We start from the raw sequence: 17,265 nt of genomic DNA on the forward strand, positions 1-17,265 counted from the left end.
GATTTATATTTAAGTAGTTACATTTTGAGTTATCGTATTTACCTGCTTCTGAAAATACAAATTGACAGACATTCAACCCTTTGTTGGATTTGGCTCAAAATTCTATAGAAGTTAAATCTAAGACATAAATTTATAGATGTTAAATCTGAGATATAAATATAGATGTTAAATCTGAGAGATAAATATAGATGTTAAATCTGAGACATAAAAATAGATGTTAACCCTCCAAGCGGCAAACCCGGAAAAAGACGGAATCTTTTCTCCCTTCAAAACGGCGGACCCGTCTATAGACGGAAACAAAAACTCCCTTAAAACTGTCACTGCCAGTATTTTTACGGGTTCCAGTTTTTCCCTACCCCCAATCTCAAGCTGTGAGATAATGAGAAGGGAATGTGAGATAAGGAAAAGTGAATCGTTATCAGTGGACGATATGATTGATGTCTTCCTACTCGCGCCCTTTTAAGATTTTAAAATCTCGCTTACGTTCTGAGGCGTTACTTTTGAGATTTTGATAATAATTACGTATCCAAAATGAAATTTAAATAACGAGAATAAAATTGAACGAATGAAAATATATTGTTTGTTTGTTTTCTTATGGCACTTGCCACTGACAAGCCCGCTGTTACGAAGACAGCGATTTAAGCCTGAGGGGGACGTCTCTTATTTTTTATAGCAGCGCCAACTAGGGCCAAGAGTACGACTTTGCTACTCACGCATCACTCATTCGCTTCACTTTTTACAGGAGGGCACATTCACACATCTCACAGATAGAACAACAGAAGAACAACCATGCCCAAACCGGGACTCGAACCCGGGACGCCCAGATCACGGGGAAGACGCGCTACCCCTATGCCAGGACGCCGGCTATGAAAAGATATACCTGGAATGAATACATACATAAACGTATTATTATTAATAATTTGAAACATAAGATTTTAAAGTTTTCTAGCATAAGAAAATAGTTAATGTAAAAAATAAATAAAAAATATAAAATTAAAATTTGACAAGTTTCTTTTTTATAGCGTGCTTTCATTTAAGGATTTTAGAATTGACATTGCTTATGCAACTTATTTTTGAAAATAAGACACTAAACTTATTTACAGAATTTACTTAACGAACGAAACTTTTTAACATTTAATGAATTATTTTTTTTAGTATTCATTAATAAGTGTATTTCAAAACGGGGAGATATATAGAACCAATATATAAAAGTGCGATTTTTCGGAAAGATTAGTATTCGTTACATTAAATCCTTATTTTTATAACGTAATAAACTATATATGAGAATTGAATATTTGCTTCATTCTTTAAACCTTATAGAATTTCACACTCCTTGACGAATTCGAACAAAAATGTAAGCATTGTAGAGATATAAGTTTCATTGTTTTTATATTTTTCCTCTGGTTTTTAATAATATTTTCAAAGTGAATATAAGCGCAGTTTTTATAGGTTCTATTTTTTGTATCGAAATATTAATCTTATTTCACTGTACAATCTTATATATACATCGCACGATTCTGTTTATATGAAACTGGTTTATATTGACCTTTTTACTCTTAATGCTGCGTAATTTAATCCACGAATTTTAATCCACTTGAAAGTGAGTGAATGTGTGAGTTAAATGTGAGAATTAATAATTTTAAAATTGTTGCCATTATTTTAACTCCTTGATCTAATTTTATCTCATATGTTAGCATTTAAAAAAATTTTAATGCGTACAACTGGCATTTAGATTATTTTCTTCTCCTGTTTGGTCAGTTCGAGTTCACTGGATGTGATTTTTAACAAACAAGACGGGGTATGATCTTTGTTTTATTTTATTTTTGATCACGAGAGTAAAAAAAATTCGGAAACTCCCACTTCCATGTAATTTGAAATTCTTTATTCTTAATAACCTTTAGCCTCACATTTTCATTTTTTAAAAACAGAACTAGTTTGAACAAGGGTGTCAGACATGAAGGTCGCTTGCGAATATTTCTATTAAAGTAGCGAATATCTCTAATTATAATGAATATGAATGTTCGTATTGGTGATCTCCAGATCAAACTGTTTGACTTAGAGCGAAAACACTTAGCCATTAAATAATTAGAAAACTGTGAATGTTCACCTGGAGATGAAATTTTCAAAATTTTAATTAAAACTTCTATTAATTATAAATTATTTAAAATTTTACCATTTATCAGCGATAAAATACGAAATTATTCTAATATAATTTATACAATGTGCCATTTATACATTTGAATGTATCGCCAAGAAAATTCATTCTTTGAGGTAAAATTAAGATCTTGAACTTTTAGTGTCTTATTTATTGAGATGCTAATTATGGAGCATTCTCTTCAGCCACATGGTTTATTTGTATTTAAGTAAAGAAATTTTTACCCATGTTGCTTTTAGCTTAGATCTTTTTAACCTTTTAACTAAATCATCATCAATGGGTAAAAAGCCGAAATGAAATATAAGGATAGCAATGAAAACTTTTAGTTTCAATTCAAAAATAAAATATATTTTTAAAATATGCTAAAATATTTTTAATTTAATTAAAAGTGGGAAAATTACATGACACAAAATTTCGCATCATTGATAAAAAAATTTGAATTCACAATTAATGTACAAATTATTTTTCTACTGTGATATTTTCGAATGAACTTTAAAATTTTAATAATTTTTATTAACCCTTTAAAGGGCCTTTTTTTCCTAGTCATGTTGGAGTAAAATGTTTTTAAAATTAAGATTGGCCTAGGAAAAGTAATTCATTGAACTTATTAGATCAATTTAATCTGTTTTATTAATTAATTTTTCCAATTAATAACTAAGAAATAAATCAAGACACTTCATTTTATTTGAGATAAACAATTGAAACCTTATTGAAAAAATCGTAAGAATTTATGCCAACTTACATAACTTTATTCAAAAATTGTTGAATTTGGTGATGAGCATACTTCGCTTGTCCCTTGAAAGGGTTAATTAAAATTTTAAAGAAATGATTCCCACTGTCCAAAGTATGTAGGTGCAGATTTTGGTAATTCTATTTCAAATTGTCTGGTCTGAAAAGTACCAATACAACCAGACAAATAATGACACACACACTCGCCCATCTTTATTATTAACTTAGACGAATGTTTGTGCGTGGCGTCTATTAGAGCTTCCATATATATCTTAGTGGAATATGCATCTTAGAAAATGAAAATGTCTAAAATGTTTTTTTTTTTGTTTACTTCTGAAAATGTTTAAAAATTATGAATTAAAAATAAAACGAGATTTTGAAGTGTACTCCATCATAACTTTCAAAATTATTACAGAATAAGAAGGAATTTTTGGAAATTTTTATTGAATAAGAGATATGAGAAATCATCTGAGTCATTTCAAAAATTAAAAAGTAATATTCAGTATATACATAAAACTTTATTGCTGAATGATTCTATTCCCTGTATTTAGAAATTTAATAAGCCTGATTGGTTTCAACAAAATAGGTTTTGCATTAATTGAAGTTTATTCACTCCCGTTTTAAATTAAGGAATTACAGTCAAGGAGCTGACAGAAAATTAAAAAAAATCTGCAATACAGAATGGTACAATGAGTCTGCAATAGTATGAATTACATGACTATCAAAATTTGAAATTTCAAAATGTTTTGCTGAAGAAAACATTTAATAAAAAATTTTATATTGGCTAGTAACCCTGACGTAACACATGTGCTGATCAACGAAAGCAATAAATAATGTAAAAGTAATAAGTAAAAAAGATCAATGCAATTGTATTTGCAAAGCTTTTAAATTCAGATTTTTCTTTTTAATGATTCATTTACCCCACGGTTTGTCGTTATCCGATTGCAAAATAGTAAGAGCTTTGATTCTAACCCGAAAAAACTGAGATTTTTCAAAAATTGTAATTTATTTTAAAACTGTACTTAATATTCTGTAGGAACTTGATTTGAAGGTATTCAAAAAATTCCAGTTGCAACTGGTTAATTATGAGTCTAAATAATCCGTATTATTTGAGTCATTTTTCCAGGCCAAATTTGTATCATAAATATTACAAAGAAATATTTTGACAATTATTTTTATTTGTTACAGTCATAAGGCGCATCGACCAGTTATTTCAGCATTACTGAATAACTGGCCAATTAGCTTTGCCAATTAAATATTGTAAAGTATATTTAATTATAAAATTTTAATCATGCAGATAAATACTGAAAATCGATATATTTGAAAGTGAAACATCGCATGAAATTTCCTAATTACACAATTATTTTTTGAATACTGAAGAAACAAAGTTATAACGTAGTGTTACTTATCGCAATTAATGTTTTAAACACGCATTTTAAAATATTAAAATAAATTGGCAATGCGCTGAAAGGTTTTTTTTTAAAAAATTAAATCACTTGCACGTAATGTCGAGAAATAATTTCACAGTACTACGGAATAAAATAATTTGCGAAACATATTGCAATGAAAAAAATATTAGACGAGGACTTTCAATTTATAAAAACTAGACTAGTATCAAAATAAACATGATAATAACTTATTCCTAACATAAATTTTATATATTGTTTTATAAAATAATCGAAAAACCTCTAAAAAAACCAATTACATTTTCGCATTTTCAATCGATGTTATTGTCAATCTCTTCCTAAGCACTGAAAGAAAAATGCTCTTAGAAATCGAAAGACTACGATAAGAAACACCTGCTACTCACAGCATGAAATTTGCTTATCACTTCCCACCTGCAGCGCTGAACTGACAACAAAAGGACAAAGCAATCCTTTTGACCAAACCGCGACATTTTTAAGGTTGAACCTGTTATTCCGGCGTGCCGCTTTCGGTAAGGATAGCAATCTGAAAGCCGGCGGCATAAATATAGATGTTAAATCTGAGTACCGAATCTTATTTATCTAGCTCTCTTCATTTTGTTGTAAACTTATATTCAAACAGCTCAACAGACACACAGCCTCTGAATAGATTTTGCACAAAATTTGAAGGGAATTTACGAATTTAGTAATTCGTATTAGGCCATATACCTAATTTCATCCATTTTGTTCAAAGCGTTTTTGAGTTACCCGTGTCACAAACAGTTTTTCAAAAAAATGTTTTTCGAAGTCAGTGAAGTCTAAAACATGGAGATTCGTCAAAATCTTGAGTTCGAATTCTATAACGATTACAATATTTTATCTATATTTCGTATGAAAGGAATATGCTTTTATTCGGACAGAAAAAAATTGATATATGGATTTTATACAAAATCTGTAGATTTTTATCAAATTTTGTACGAAATTCATTCAGAAGTAGTCTGTCCGTCCGTATATCTGATTGCAAGCTATCTTGATAAATTACAAATCATAAAAATAAATTACAAATTATAAAGATCTAGATAAATAATATTTAGTATATAGGTTAAGCTTTTAAAATTTATTAGTATATCAGCTTCGAAACCGAAGATATTCAAAAGGAATCTGACGGTATGTACTTTTACATATACAGGGTGGTCCAAAAAAAACTTCCCCCATTTATGAAACCCTAGCGGCCTATCCGCTCAAACAATCGAACCAAAATTTCACACATGGTTGTTTGAAGGTATGCGCTGGAGATTGTGATGATTCTAAACAACGCAGAACTCACGGTTACGGTTACAGTGAGAGAATTTTGAAATTTTCGAATGGCAACACCCACTTTTTCCTTGCGCAAATTGATCAGCGTATTGAAAAACCATAAATGGCGTTGGAACGATTAGTGTGTGACGAAAATTGCTGCCGTAAAGCATATGCAAAGAAAAGCATTATAAAGGAATAATGACAACACAGAGAGGAAAGAGAAAAAAAGTTTTTATTGGAATGGAAAGTTATAATTACAGGTTTTTAACGTGTTCATCTTCGCAGGCGACACCGCATTGCATTCGGGAGATTGTGCACAACAATGCCGAACGTAACATGAAAGGAGGAATTTGCATAACTCCACGTGTTATGACATCTTGCAATTCTGACACATCTCGTGGACCAGGCGTATACACCTTAGATTTCAGATAACACCAGAACCAGAAATCCATAGGAGTGAGTCGGGGGATCGCGGTGGCCACGAAACTGCAAAGTTACTATAAATGACACTATCACTAAAGTGTTGTTGCAGCACTGGTCGAACACATTGGGCGACGTGTGGAGGAGCCCCATCTTGCATCGATACAATGTCCTTTATGACATTTCGTTGCTGCAATTCAGGAATAACGGAATTCTGCAACTGTGTCAGAATTGCAAGAATCGATAACACGTAAAGTTATGCAGATTCTTCCTTTCGTGTTACGTTCGGCATTGTTGTTCACAATCTCCCGAATGCAATGCGTTGTCACCTGCGAAGATGAACACGTTGAAAACCTGTAATTATAACTTTCCATTCCAATAAAAACTTTTTTTCTCTTTCCTCTCTGTGTTGTCATTATTCCTTTATTATGCCCTTCTTTGCATGTGCTTTAAGGCGGCAATTTTCGTCACACGCTAATCGTTCCAACGCCATTTGTGGTTTTTGCGCAAGGAAAAAGTGGGTGTTGCCATTCGAAAATTTCAAAATTTTCTCACTGTAACCGTAACCGTGAGTTCTGCGTTGTTTAGAATCATCACAATCTCTAGCGCATACCTTCAAACATCCATGTCTGAAATTTTGGTTCGATTGGTTGAGCGGATAGGCCGCTAGGGTTTCATATATAGGGGAAGTTTTTTTGGACCACCCTGTATGTAAACACTACAGTTTAAAATCGTAACAATTTTGGTAAACGAAGCTTGATTCACAGTTCCAGCAGTTAAAGTGTGGATTCTTGTCACACTTTGGGTGACAAGATTGGGTTATAATATAGGAAGTGTGTTCCTTCTTATACATGCAAAAGCAATAACTCATGAAGTCAGTGAATTAAATAAATGATATTCGATATGTAATTCTTCGACTGCTCTTATACTTGGATGTTAAATTTTGGCTTTAAACGGAAAATTAGAATAAATACTTTTTAAATACATACTATATTTTCTGGTATTTGCGTATGAAGATAATAGTGTAAGTTTAACCTTATTTGAATTCCTGACAAAAAAACTATACAGGATTTTGAAACTGCAAATATTTGATGATAAAAAAGTAGTTAATGAATATATAAAAAGAAATTTAAATACTTGGAAAGAGATTTGCAATTATGAGCATTCCATTGGGTTATAATATAGGAAAAATAGAAGAAACTTATTTTTTATATTATAGAAACCAGGAGAAACCAGAAAATGTTTTTTACAATTTTAGAAAAACTATTAGTTGCCGGTTATTAAAATTAAAAATAAACAACTCTTATTTAAAAATAAATATTTTATTTTCTCTGAATAAACAATGAAAATATCTAGTTATGGAATGAACATCTTAAAACCCATATCGTGCATATCCTAAACCACCAAGAAGTCCATTGTTGAGGCCATAACCTCCATAGCCGAGACCACCATAGCCTCCAAGTCCAGCATTTCCATATCCTACACCAGCTCTTCCAAGACCACCATATCCATATCCAAGACCGGCAGCTCCAACACCTCCATATCCGTATCCTCCAACTCCGGCATATCCGAGTCCGGCATCACCGGCATATCCTCCATGTCCATAGGGAGCATCGGAGATGATGTGGACTGCTGCGGGATTCTGGTTGGCGGTTCCGGGTTCGTTGGTCTTGACCTCAGCTCTGAATCCAGCATGGTCAGCTACGTAGTTGACCTGTCGGCGGATTCCTCTGGCATCGGTGAATCCATAACTTCCCTTCACGTTCTTGCCATCACCAACTTCTTCACGATGTTGCTCGCCGTGCTTGTCCTTCACGCTGTAGCCGAACTTGAAAGGCTGGGGATGGTGAATGGGCTGGAAAGGTATAAAATGAATGAAAATTTCATATTCGAACTTAGATACTAGTATTATGCAGTGCTTATGTTTTTCAAAATTATTTGAATTTTGATGAATATAAAAGTAGCGAAGAAACATGTAGAAAATCAATGTTTCCTTGTGATATTAAATATCTTGTTACAACAAGAAATTCCATAATGTAGCAATTTTTTTAAAAATTTTTGATAGTAAATGAAGATTTAATGATTTTTATCATTGGTAAGTAACAAAAATAACAAAAATGATTTCGAAAAATTTGAAGAAATGCGTAAAATTCATCATTTTATACAACATGGGTGGAAATTGTTAATCGACGAAAACGAACGAATGAGGTTTGCCACGAATTTATCAATAAGAAAGTATAATGAAATTATCTAGCATTTTGTCTAACTGATTAATATTAGTAACTGTTTTAATAAAAATAAGGTCTCATAACAATCTTTCAATCAAAATTTAAAATGCTAAATATTTAAAAATAATGAAATTAAATATAAATTATGACTAGAAAATTATAATATATCACACAAGATATATTAGAATTTTGAGATATTAAATTTATACAAATGCATATTTTTTATAATGTTTAAAGTTCCCAGGAAAAAAGTATTTAATTCAAGATCTGATGTAATTTTCTAAATAATTTATTTCACGATTTTAAAATTACTTTTTTAATTTATTATTAATTAACACTTCTAGAATGCATGCATAGTTATAGATAAGAAGGCGTTGGAATGAAAATTTGAGCAAACTATTTTCTACGATTTTAATGTTCTGAGCTTATCTTTATTCATATTTCATATATAATTAATGAAATGTACGTTATCTCTTAGTAAAATGCAAAAATATATTTAACTGTTTATAGAATATCGAATGGTTTTAGCTTCATGTTTTTGAACTAAACTATTTTTTTTTTCTTCCTATCTTCTCTTTTTTGATCAGAAAATAAGATCTTGTATCTACTGTAAAGAGAACTGAGACTCGAATAAGCTGCAAAAAATAAATACTCAAAATTTCTTTAAACATTCTTAGTTAATTTTCTATCATTTTTTTTTTCTTTCTTTACTAATAAGCGAATTAGGCAACTTAAAAAATTGGTAGAAGTTCTTCAATATTATATTTAATGTTTATATCAAGAAGTTAGAAGACATATATCAAGATATTATTATATCCTATATTTTTTCATAATCATTCTGCCGATTTTTGTATGTCGTTATTTCTTATTGTATTTTCAAATATTTTCTTGCATCCGCATCTTCATGTCGTTTATATCCATATGGTCAAAATGTAACAATCTTATCCAATGAATGGCACTTTTAATCATCAGTAAAATATTAGAATGTCTCAAATGGAATAGCCTAATTGTTTTTTAATTTAATTTTTAAAAATATTCCGATAAATAAAAAAAAGTCTAGCTAAATAAATTTCATCTAAAATTCTTTGGATGAACATTCAATGATTTCTGATAAAAAAAGAATGAAACTTTAAAAAAAAAAAATGCAAACTTACTTCATGATACAGACTGGCCATAGCAGAGACTGCTAAAGTAGCCAAAACAAAAACCTGAAATAAGAGAAAAATAATATATCAATGCATATGTCTTAAATTGGAATTATCGTTAATACTTTAAATAAGAGCTATATTTTAAGACTGAAAATGACTACAAAAAGATAGTTAGATTTTGAATATTTCATGCACTTAATTTTTCACAGAAAAAAATATATATAAAATAGAGAATAGATTCATATGAGGAGCAAAAAAATGTTAATGTTCATATACTTTTTTTTTTCTCGAATTGTTTTTATCTGCTTCATATTAAGAATTAAAAAGAAATTTTCAAACTATTTTATTTCATAAAATGAATCGCTTAATTGAAAAGTGTTTCTTTTTTGTGGATTAGATGAGCAATATAAAAATAAAACTCCAAAGTTTGATTTAAAAATATTATTAAAGTAAAGGTTAAAATAATTCTGTTACGATTTGTTAATAATAAGCAAATTATTTTCCTTTAATTATTTTAAGGATTTTTTTTTAATTTTTATAACGATAATATTTGTTAAAATCTTCTTTTTCCGATCAATAATGAATTTCAAACAAATGTAATGAATACAGTATTTATTTTATCAAATGAATTGAAAGAATTTCTTACATTTAAGGTTTTTTAATATTTAGCATACAAATTTTTTTCTATATAACCACTCTGCGTCTTCGTTAAGTAAGATTCTCCCAATTAATAAGAAAAATAATAGATACATTTGAATTCCAGTTTGAGAAAATTTTTACTGCTAGTACTTAAATCCTTTAATTCAATTTGTAAACTAAGTGCTTAAATATGAAAACTACTTTTCTAATTTTCTAAACCTTGAAATGCTTGATTAAAAAAGTATATAAATACTGTGTTTTGCAGTCTAAATTTGATAATATAGACAAGATATTTTAATAAATTTATTGAATGGACAAACTTATGGAATAATTTGCAACCTTTGATCAGTACGAAAGACATTTGTGATACTTTTTCTAAATTGCATTTAAGCAGAGAAATAATAACGAAAAATAATTTAATTAAGCCCTCTTTTCTTCTTATACACGCTGAAAGTAACTTTAATTGAGGGCATTTTAAATAAATGATGGCATGCTGAGAAAAATAAGAGGATTAAAAAATGGTTTATAAATGTTACCGTCTCTTTTCTTTTGGTAGCAAAAAATAATTGACACGGACTGAAAATATATTATGAAAGATTTATCTTTAAGCATTTTAATTGATTGCTTGAAGTTGTTATTAGTCGTTGCTTTATTTCATTGTGCAATTTTGAAATTTAGAACAGCAACACAATCATTATGTCGGAGATGTGATTAACAATAGATACAAATAATTTATTTAATAATGCAATACGTGATAACAGAAAAACTGCAATCAAATGTGTATAAACTAAAGAAATCTGAAAGAATATTAATTCATTTAAAATTATGAATTTTATACCTAAAAAAAGATGAAAAAATTATCATTATAATAAAAATCCCAAGTTCCAAAATTTGAAACTCTTGACTGAAAAGTTGCCAGCTGAATTATTAATAAAAATAATTCAGTATCAAGATATATAACAATAAATATTTGGATAGCAATAATATTACCTGAGAGATCATTGTGGTAGTGAATTATTCAACGACTTGAAACAAGTGATAACCTGACTTTGAGTGCCGGTGTTTTTATATCCGAAACACTGAAGCGAAGATTACATAAGATAAGAGTGAAAGTTTAAATTTTTTCTGCATGAGTGAATTGTCATTTTAGAACATTTAAATTCCATTGGCAACTCACGATCCAATTTTATAAGATATATTCTTATTATTCCAACGTTCTTTTGATAGATTTTCGCAATTAGAATCGCCTGAAGTAATTTAATTCAGAAACAAGTTCAAGATCGTTGCTAAATAGGGCAAAAAAAAAATCAGTTTATTTTCAATGGAAAAATAAAGGAATGTTTCTTAAAGAATGCAGCTGTTTTAGAATAAAAGTTCGTTTTTTTTTTCATGTTTTATAATAATTAATCAAAAATAAAATGCAGCTTTTCTGAAGATTTAAGGATGAAATATATTTGATAATAAGTAATAATATTTCAATAAAGTTAATATTTCAATAAAATTAAATGCACTAGCATGTTGAAAATATTTCTCAGTTTGATATTTCTTAGCATTAATTTATTAGTTTCTCTATGGATTGAATGGTTACTTTTAGATGCAAGTTTCATAATATTTATATTATTTTTTATTGGGCATGAAAATTCTTTTCTTTCGGAATTTCCTATATTACCAGATTTAAATATTTTTTGATATAACTATATGATAGTTTCATATTTAAAAAAAATAACCGTTTTCATTATATACGCCGTATATTCATTATAATATTTCAGAGACATTTACTAGATATTCTTGGTTGAAATGTCACATATTTCAAGCAAGTAATCTGTGTGGTATTCCAACCTGATAATTGACATTTCACATAACCTGATAGAGACATTTGAATCTGATAGTTTCCAAATATTTATTCGAAAATTATTTTAATTTTTAAAACAAATTTCTTATGCTGTTTCAGTGCTAATTCTGTGAGGAATTTTTATAAAGTGATTGCATATTTAGAAGGAAACAATAAAATCGCGAAAGTTTGATGTTTTATCTGAATTTTTTTTTTTGTAAATTCATGTAAATGATATTTATATCGTAATTCAAATAATTGTTAAATTCTTATATTAGCGTCTTTTTCACTATCTCAGAAATTCTTTTGCCAGTTTTCTGTTAGTGAACTTTACAGGTGTTTGTCTGTTTGTAATATCCAACAGTAGTCAATTATCATTCAGACTTTCCTTTTCCTTAATATAGCCATTTACTTTAAAGTTTTCTTCACTAATTGCACCTAAATTTTCAGGAAAATGACCCGGCTCAGATCACAAACTAAAATAATAATCTCAGATCAAAAACTAAAAGATTGAAATTTCTTTTTATCATCTCTTCAGATTTGTAGCTTGAGTCTTTTTTATTTCCAAGAAAACCAGTTACAATAGTTTCCAAGATTTCTGGACTTTTCTTTCCCTTATTTCCATTTTAATATTTAACCTTTCATCTTTGAACATTTTCCTAATGTTTGGCCATACAAACACACCTTCTTTCAGTTGCTTCTGATAAATCCATTGATTGGTTATAAAGGAATTTGAAACATTCATCTTCTTTTTTGGTATTACATTGACAAATGGTTTCACAAAATCTGATTTTGTTGGAAGTGGTGGTAATACAGTATTTCTTTTTATTTGCTTTTTGCAGGGGGATTAATCAGATCTTTTTCTTTAAATATTCTTTTTTTCTCTAGGACTTAGCATTTTCCTGATTAGCCATTTTTTTAAGGTAATGTTTTTTATTGCCTCGGCTATCCCATAAAAAAAAAAGAAATTTTGTATAGGCTTTCCGTTCACCAATTACCTTAAATATTACTTTTTGATTACCGCAAACTGTCCATTGGTTATTTTTTAGGGTTAAATCAAGATTTACAAACGAATATTCTAAATTGAAATAATTTCTTCTCTCACATTTAGTAGTTAAATCCTCTAATTTAGTATTTTAAGTCCATAAATGTGTTCATGTTAATTCATGTTAAATGATATTTTTTTATTTGAATTATAATAAATTCACAAAAAATATAGATTGTGATGAACGTGATGAATATATTTATTAATTTTCCAATAATCAGCACCCAAAAAAACTATAAAAAAACACTAAATACTTTATCATTTTTTTTTCATCTCGAACTTGTGTTATCAACCGTTTCTTAATATTATAAAAAATAACCGTAATTGAAAATCGAAGAAAATATCTATTTTTATCTTTTAATAAAAGGTAGTTTTTCAATTGTTCAAACTAAAACTTTCTCTTCTGTTATCTGATTTCAGTGTCATTTTCCACTCGAGTGCATCTAGCGTGTCTAAATCTTAGCTTGTCTGTTTTTGTTAAAATTCACTCATCCATTTATTTCTGCCAAAATGTCAAAAAAAGCGTTGTATTGTATTCATGCATCTCATAAATACCTCATAAATTCTGCGATTTTCATTTGAAAATTATTTTTATTTTTCAAGGTTTTAATCGATGATGGAGAAAATTATCCTTTCCAATTAAAGAGAACGAAAATAAGATGGTGGTAGAAGAATTGTGAGAAATACAAGGCAAATTCGAAATTAATTAATATTTGAAATATATGTGTTACTCGTAATCAATTATTTTAATTAATTGGCATAAAATTTACTTTTTAGTGAATATTAAATATATTTATTTGTACCTGATTTACTTATTTTAATTTAAGAAATACTTATATTTTTGATAAGAAATTTTCAGTCAATTTTCTCAATGCAAGCATTCTATTTAAAATAATTATTCCAATTTAATATTTATTCATAGAAATTCTTAATGTACCAGTGGAAATGAATATATTTAATCTTTGTGGTATTTATACAAGTGCCTATACAATTTCTAGATTTTTTTTCTGTTTTAGAATTAATTGTAATTTGACTGTCAGGTTGTTAATGTTTCAGCTTCTAATATTTGAGGTCCGAAACATAATTCAAAAGAAAATGAGCGATCGTCAAAACAAATCTGGTGAGACTTAATCAACCATGACCATATGTTCTCTCGCTGGTGTAACATAGAAGTATTTCAGGCCCTGGTGTCGTTCTCGTCATCTGGCCAAAGTTCAAAATCAATTGGGTTCTCCAAAAGCAGAAATGTGTCTTTTTGAAATAGGGACTAAGTTTAACTAAACTTAAAAATTAGGAACAAAAACTAAAATCAAATGATCTTAAAATTATTTAAAATCTGAATCTCCTATTCACTTTGCCCTTGGTGTAGCTTGTAACCTGAGACAGTATGTTTTACAGTATATAATAAATTATAGAATTTTAATTGCCAAAATTATACCAAAAATTTAAAAGCTTTTACATTTACAATCTTAATATAAATATAATAGTAAGTGAAACTTTTCGAAGTTGAGCAATTTTAAAGAAAAAAAAAAAAAGGTGACGTTTTATTGATGTCTTTTATATTTCATGCTCTATAGCTCAAATCAATTACATCAAATAAAAACTTCATTATTTGTTTTAAATTGTCACGTAGTAATTTAGGAAGGTACTAATGATTCTTAATAGTCCATCAATTTTATAAAGTATCTAAAAAGCATAAGTAAAATGCATCGATTCAAAAATACTTTGAATTGTAATTATTGATCACAAAATTTAAAAAAAAAAAAAAAAAAAAAAAACGTATGACTATGCAATTCAATAACATAACTAGATTTTACAACTTTCTCTTTCTTTCTTTGAAGGTTATAATAAGATGGTGGATTCAGAACACTTTTAGTAGTCTTCATCGATTTAACACCGAGAGATATGGAACAGATTATAGTTATGCATCATTGTCAGAGAATACAATTTTCCCTTTCTTATAATTTTTTCAATGTCCTGTAAAGCTATTTTCATTCGGTTAGGAGCTCATTCTACCATTTTCACTTATATTAAAAAAACTTCAGTAGAAATTTATAATTCATTTTGCTGTAGTTGAGTTGTCTTTCCTATACCCAGATGGAAACTCTCATGATATCAGAGACCGTTGGCCAGTAAAAGAAAGATGAAAACAAGAAATATAAACACATATTTAATAACAAAATGCGACCCAGTTCTTTCGCGACACATTTCATATAAATTCTCAAAATTTCATGAAATTTATTTCGGTTAGCATAGTAGTGGCATAGAGTAGAGACATACTAGTGCTAATAGCGATTAGTATTTTCTTGACAAATCAATCTTCTGTTTTTAAATTTCTAAATAAAATAGTAATAGTGTCCTTAGAGAAAAAAACTAAAACTTTTTTTCTGTCATTTTAGTTCTTCTAATAAAAAGTATTTCTAAATTCACAAGTTTTCATAGTATATATTGGCGTGTTTAAATTATGTTTGAAAATAAAAAAAATAATGTATTAGGATATTTAAATTAAGTATCTAAATATTATAAAAACAACGAATTTCAGCGACTCAAATTTAAAATCAACAAAATCTCTTGCTTAGGTGCTTATGTCAGAGACTGAAACATAAAACAGTGTGATTAAATTTAGATATAAGGAATTCAGAAGAAGGACTTAAAAATTTCTATGCGAAATTTTTTAGTTTGCACTTGTTATTTCACTATCATTATTTGAAAAATATGTCTGAAAAACATATTCGATCATTCAGATTTGAAGTTTTGTATAATTGTTAAGGATTTTACCATATTCTGTGGGATATAGAAATTGTATAATTACTGATACATGGAAAATAATATTAAGTTAAGATTGTCCTTTCACTGTTTAAACGACTTCAACTAATTTTCTCTGATTCGAGCTGAAGTAGTCATCAAAAAGAGTTTTGTTGATATTCGAAATTCTTTTTAAATTTTTATTATTATTAAAAAAGTATATAACATATTCAGATCAAAATAAATTTGAGTATTTCTTACATTAGCTTGTAATTAAGAAACATCAATTAAAAATAATTATAATGCTTCATGTCGAAAACATTTATTGAACAGCTGTAATTCTTTTTCAAGAAATTGTTATGAAAACATTTTGTTAAAATTTAGAGAGGCTATAAATATTTAGGTGTAGATTGCAATAAATATTTGAATTGCCTTGGACTGAAGGGTTGCAAATTAGAACAAAGTAATCAATATATTTGGGGATTTGTCTAAATAAGGAGATGTTATATAAAGAAATATAGAAAAATTATAAAATAAGCCAAAAAGTTATTGAATACCGTAGAAAAAAAACTAAAGCAGTCTAAACAAAAATGTTTGTCATCCATCTTTCCATTCTGGGTATTTTATCAATTGTAGTGAAGAAAAATTACACAAGTGCATTGTTAACGCTCTGTTATTCAGAAGAAAACTTGGAAATTTACCACAATTCTAGCCTATATCATTTAATAAACATCAACTTGAGAATGTTGAAATAAAAACAAAGCATATTCAAATTAAATTTTTATTTCGTTGCTAAACAAATCATCATGGCGTTACTGATACAAATTTTTTTCTAAAATCCATATCTGGCATATCCTAAACCACCCAGCAATCCATTGCCTCCATAACCATAACCTCCATATCCACCAAGCCCAGCATACCCATATCCCAATCCATTAACTCCAAGTCCAGCATATCCGTATCCTGCATTTCTGGCATATCCTAATCCTGCCCCGTAAATTCCGGTGTATCCGAGTCCGGCATCACCGGCATATCCTCCATGTCCATAGGGAGCATCGGAAATGATGTGGACGGCAGCTGGGTTCTGGTTGGCGGTTCCGGGTTCGTTGGTCTTGACCTCAGCTCTGAAACCTCCATGGTCAGCTACGTAGTTGACCTGTCGCTTGATTCCCCTGGCATCGGTAAATCCGTAGCTTCCTTTCACGTTCTTGCCATCACCAACTTCTTCACGATGTTGTTCGCCGTGCTTGTCCTTTACACTGTAACCGAATTTGAAAGGTTGGGGATGGTGGATAGGCTGAAAAAGAAGTGACACGAATATAAGTCTAAGCTTATTGTTGAAATTCCTCATATTAATGATAATCTTATAAAATTTGAAAATAAAATAAATTTAAACCATATATTTCTTTATAAAATTCTATGAAATTTGAGCCTTCTGCTAAAAACTATTAGTATTATGGTTTTTAGAACATACATTATTTATTATTTTTTATTATTATTTATTAAATGTAGCGAAAATTGATCCTACCGACCAAGCACCGATGGCTCAGTCGGCTGAACGGAGCATCTCATAGCGGGCGGAAGGTTGCGGGTTTGAATACAAGCGAGGCGAACTGTCAAAAA

At 29.0% G+C, this 17,265-nt stretch overlaps 1 protein-coding gene across 1 annotated transcript in view; it reads right to left on the reverse strand.

The window, feature by feature from the left end:
- LOC129966297 (spidroin-1-like) overlaps positions 1 to 17,265 on the reverse strand; it is a 57,593-nt gene that overhangs the window by 6,382 nt on the left and 33,946 nt on the right. Inside the window, exons 10-12 of the mRNA XM_056080715.1 lie at positions 16,493 to 16,939; positions 9,389 to 9,442; positions 7,386 to 7,861 (exon numbers count right to left, since the gene is read on the reverse strand). Coding sequence (XP_055936690.1) covers positions 7,386 to 7,861; positions 9,389 to 9,442; positions 16,493 to 16,939 — 977 coding nt within the window. The remainder of the gene's footprint in view (positions 1 to 7,385; positions 7,862 to 9,388; positions 9,443 to 16,492; positions 16,940 to 17,265) is intronic.

Source organism: Argiope bruennichi, chromosome 4 (assembly GCF_947563725.1).
Source record: "Argiope bruennichi chromosome 4, qqArgBrue1.1, whole genome shotgun sequence".
Classification (NCBI taxonomy): Eukaryota; Metazoa; Arthropoda; class Arachnida; order Araneae; family Araneidae; genus Argiope; species Argiope bruennichi.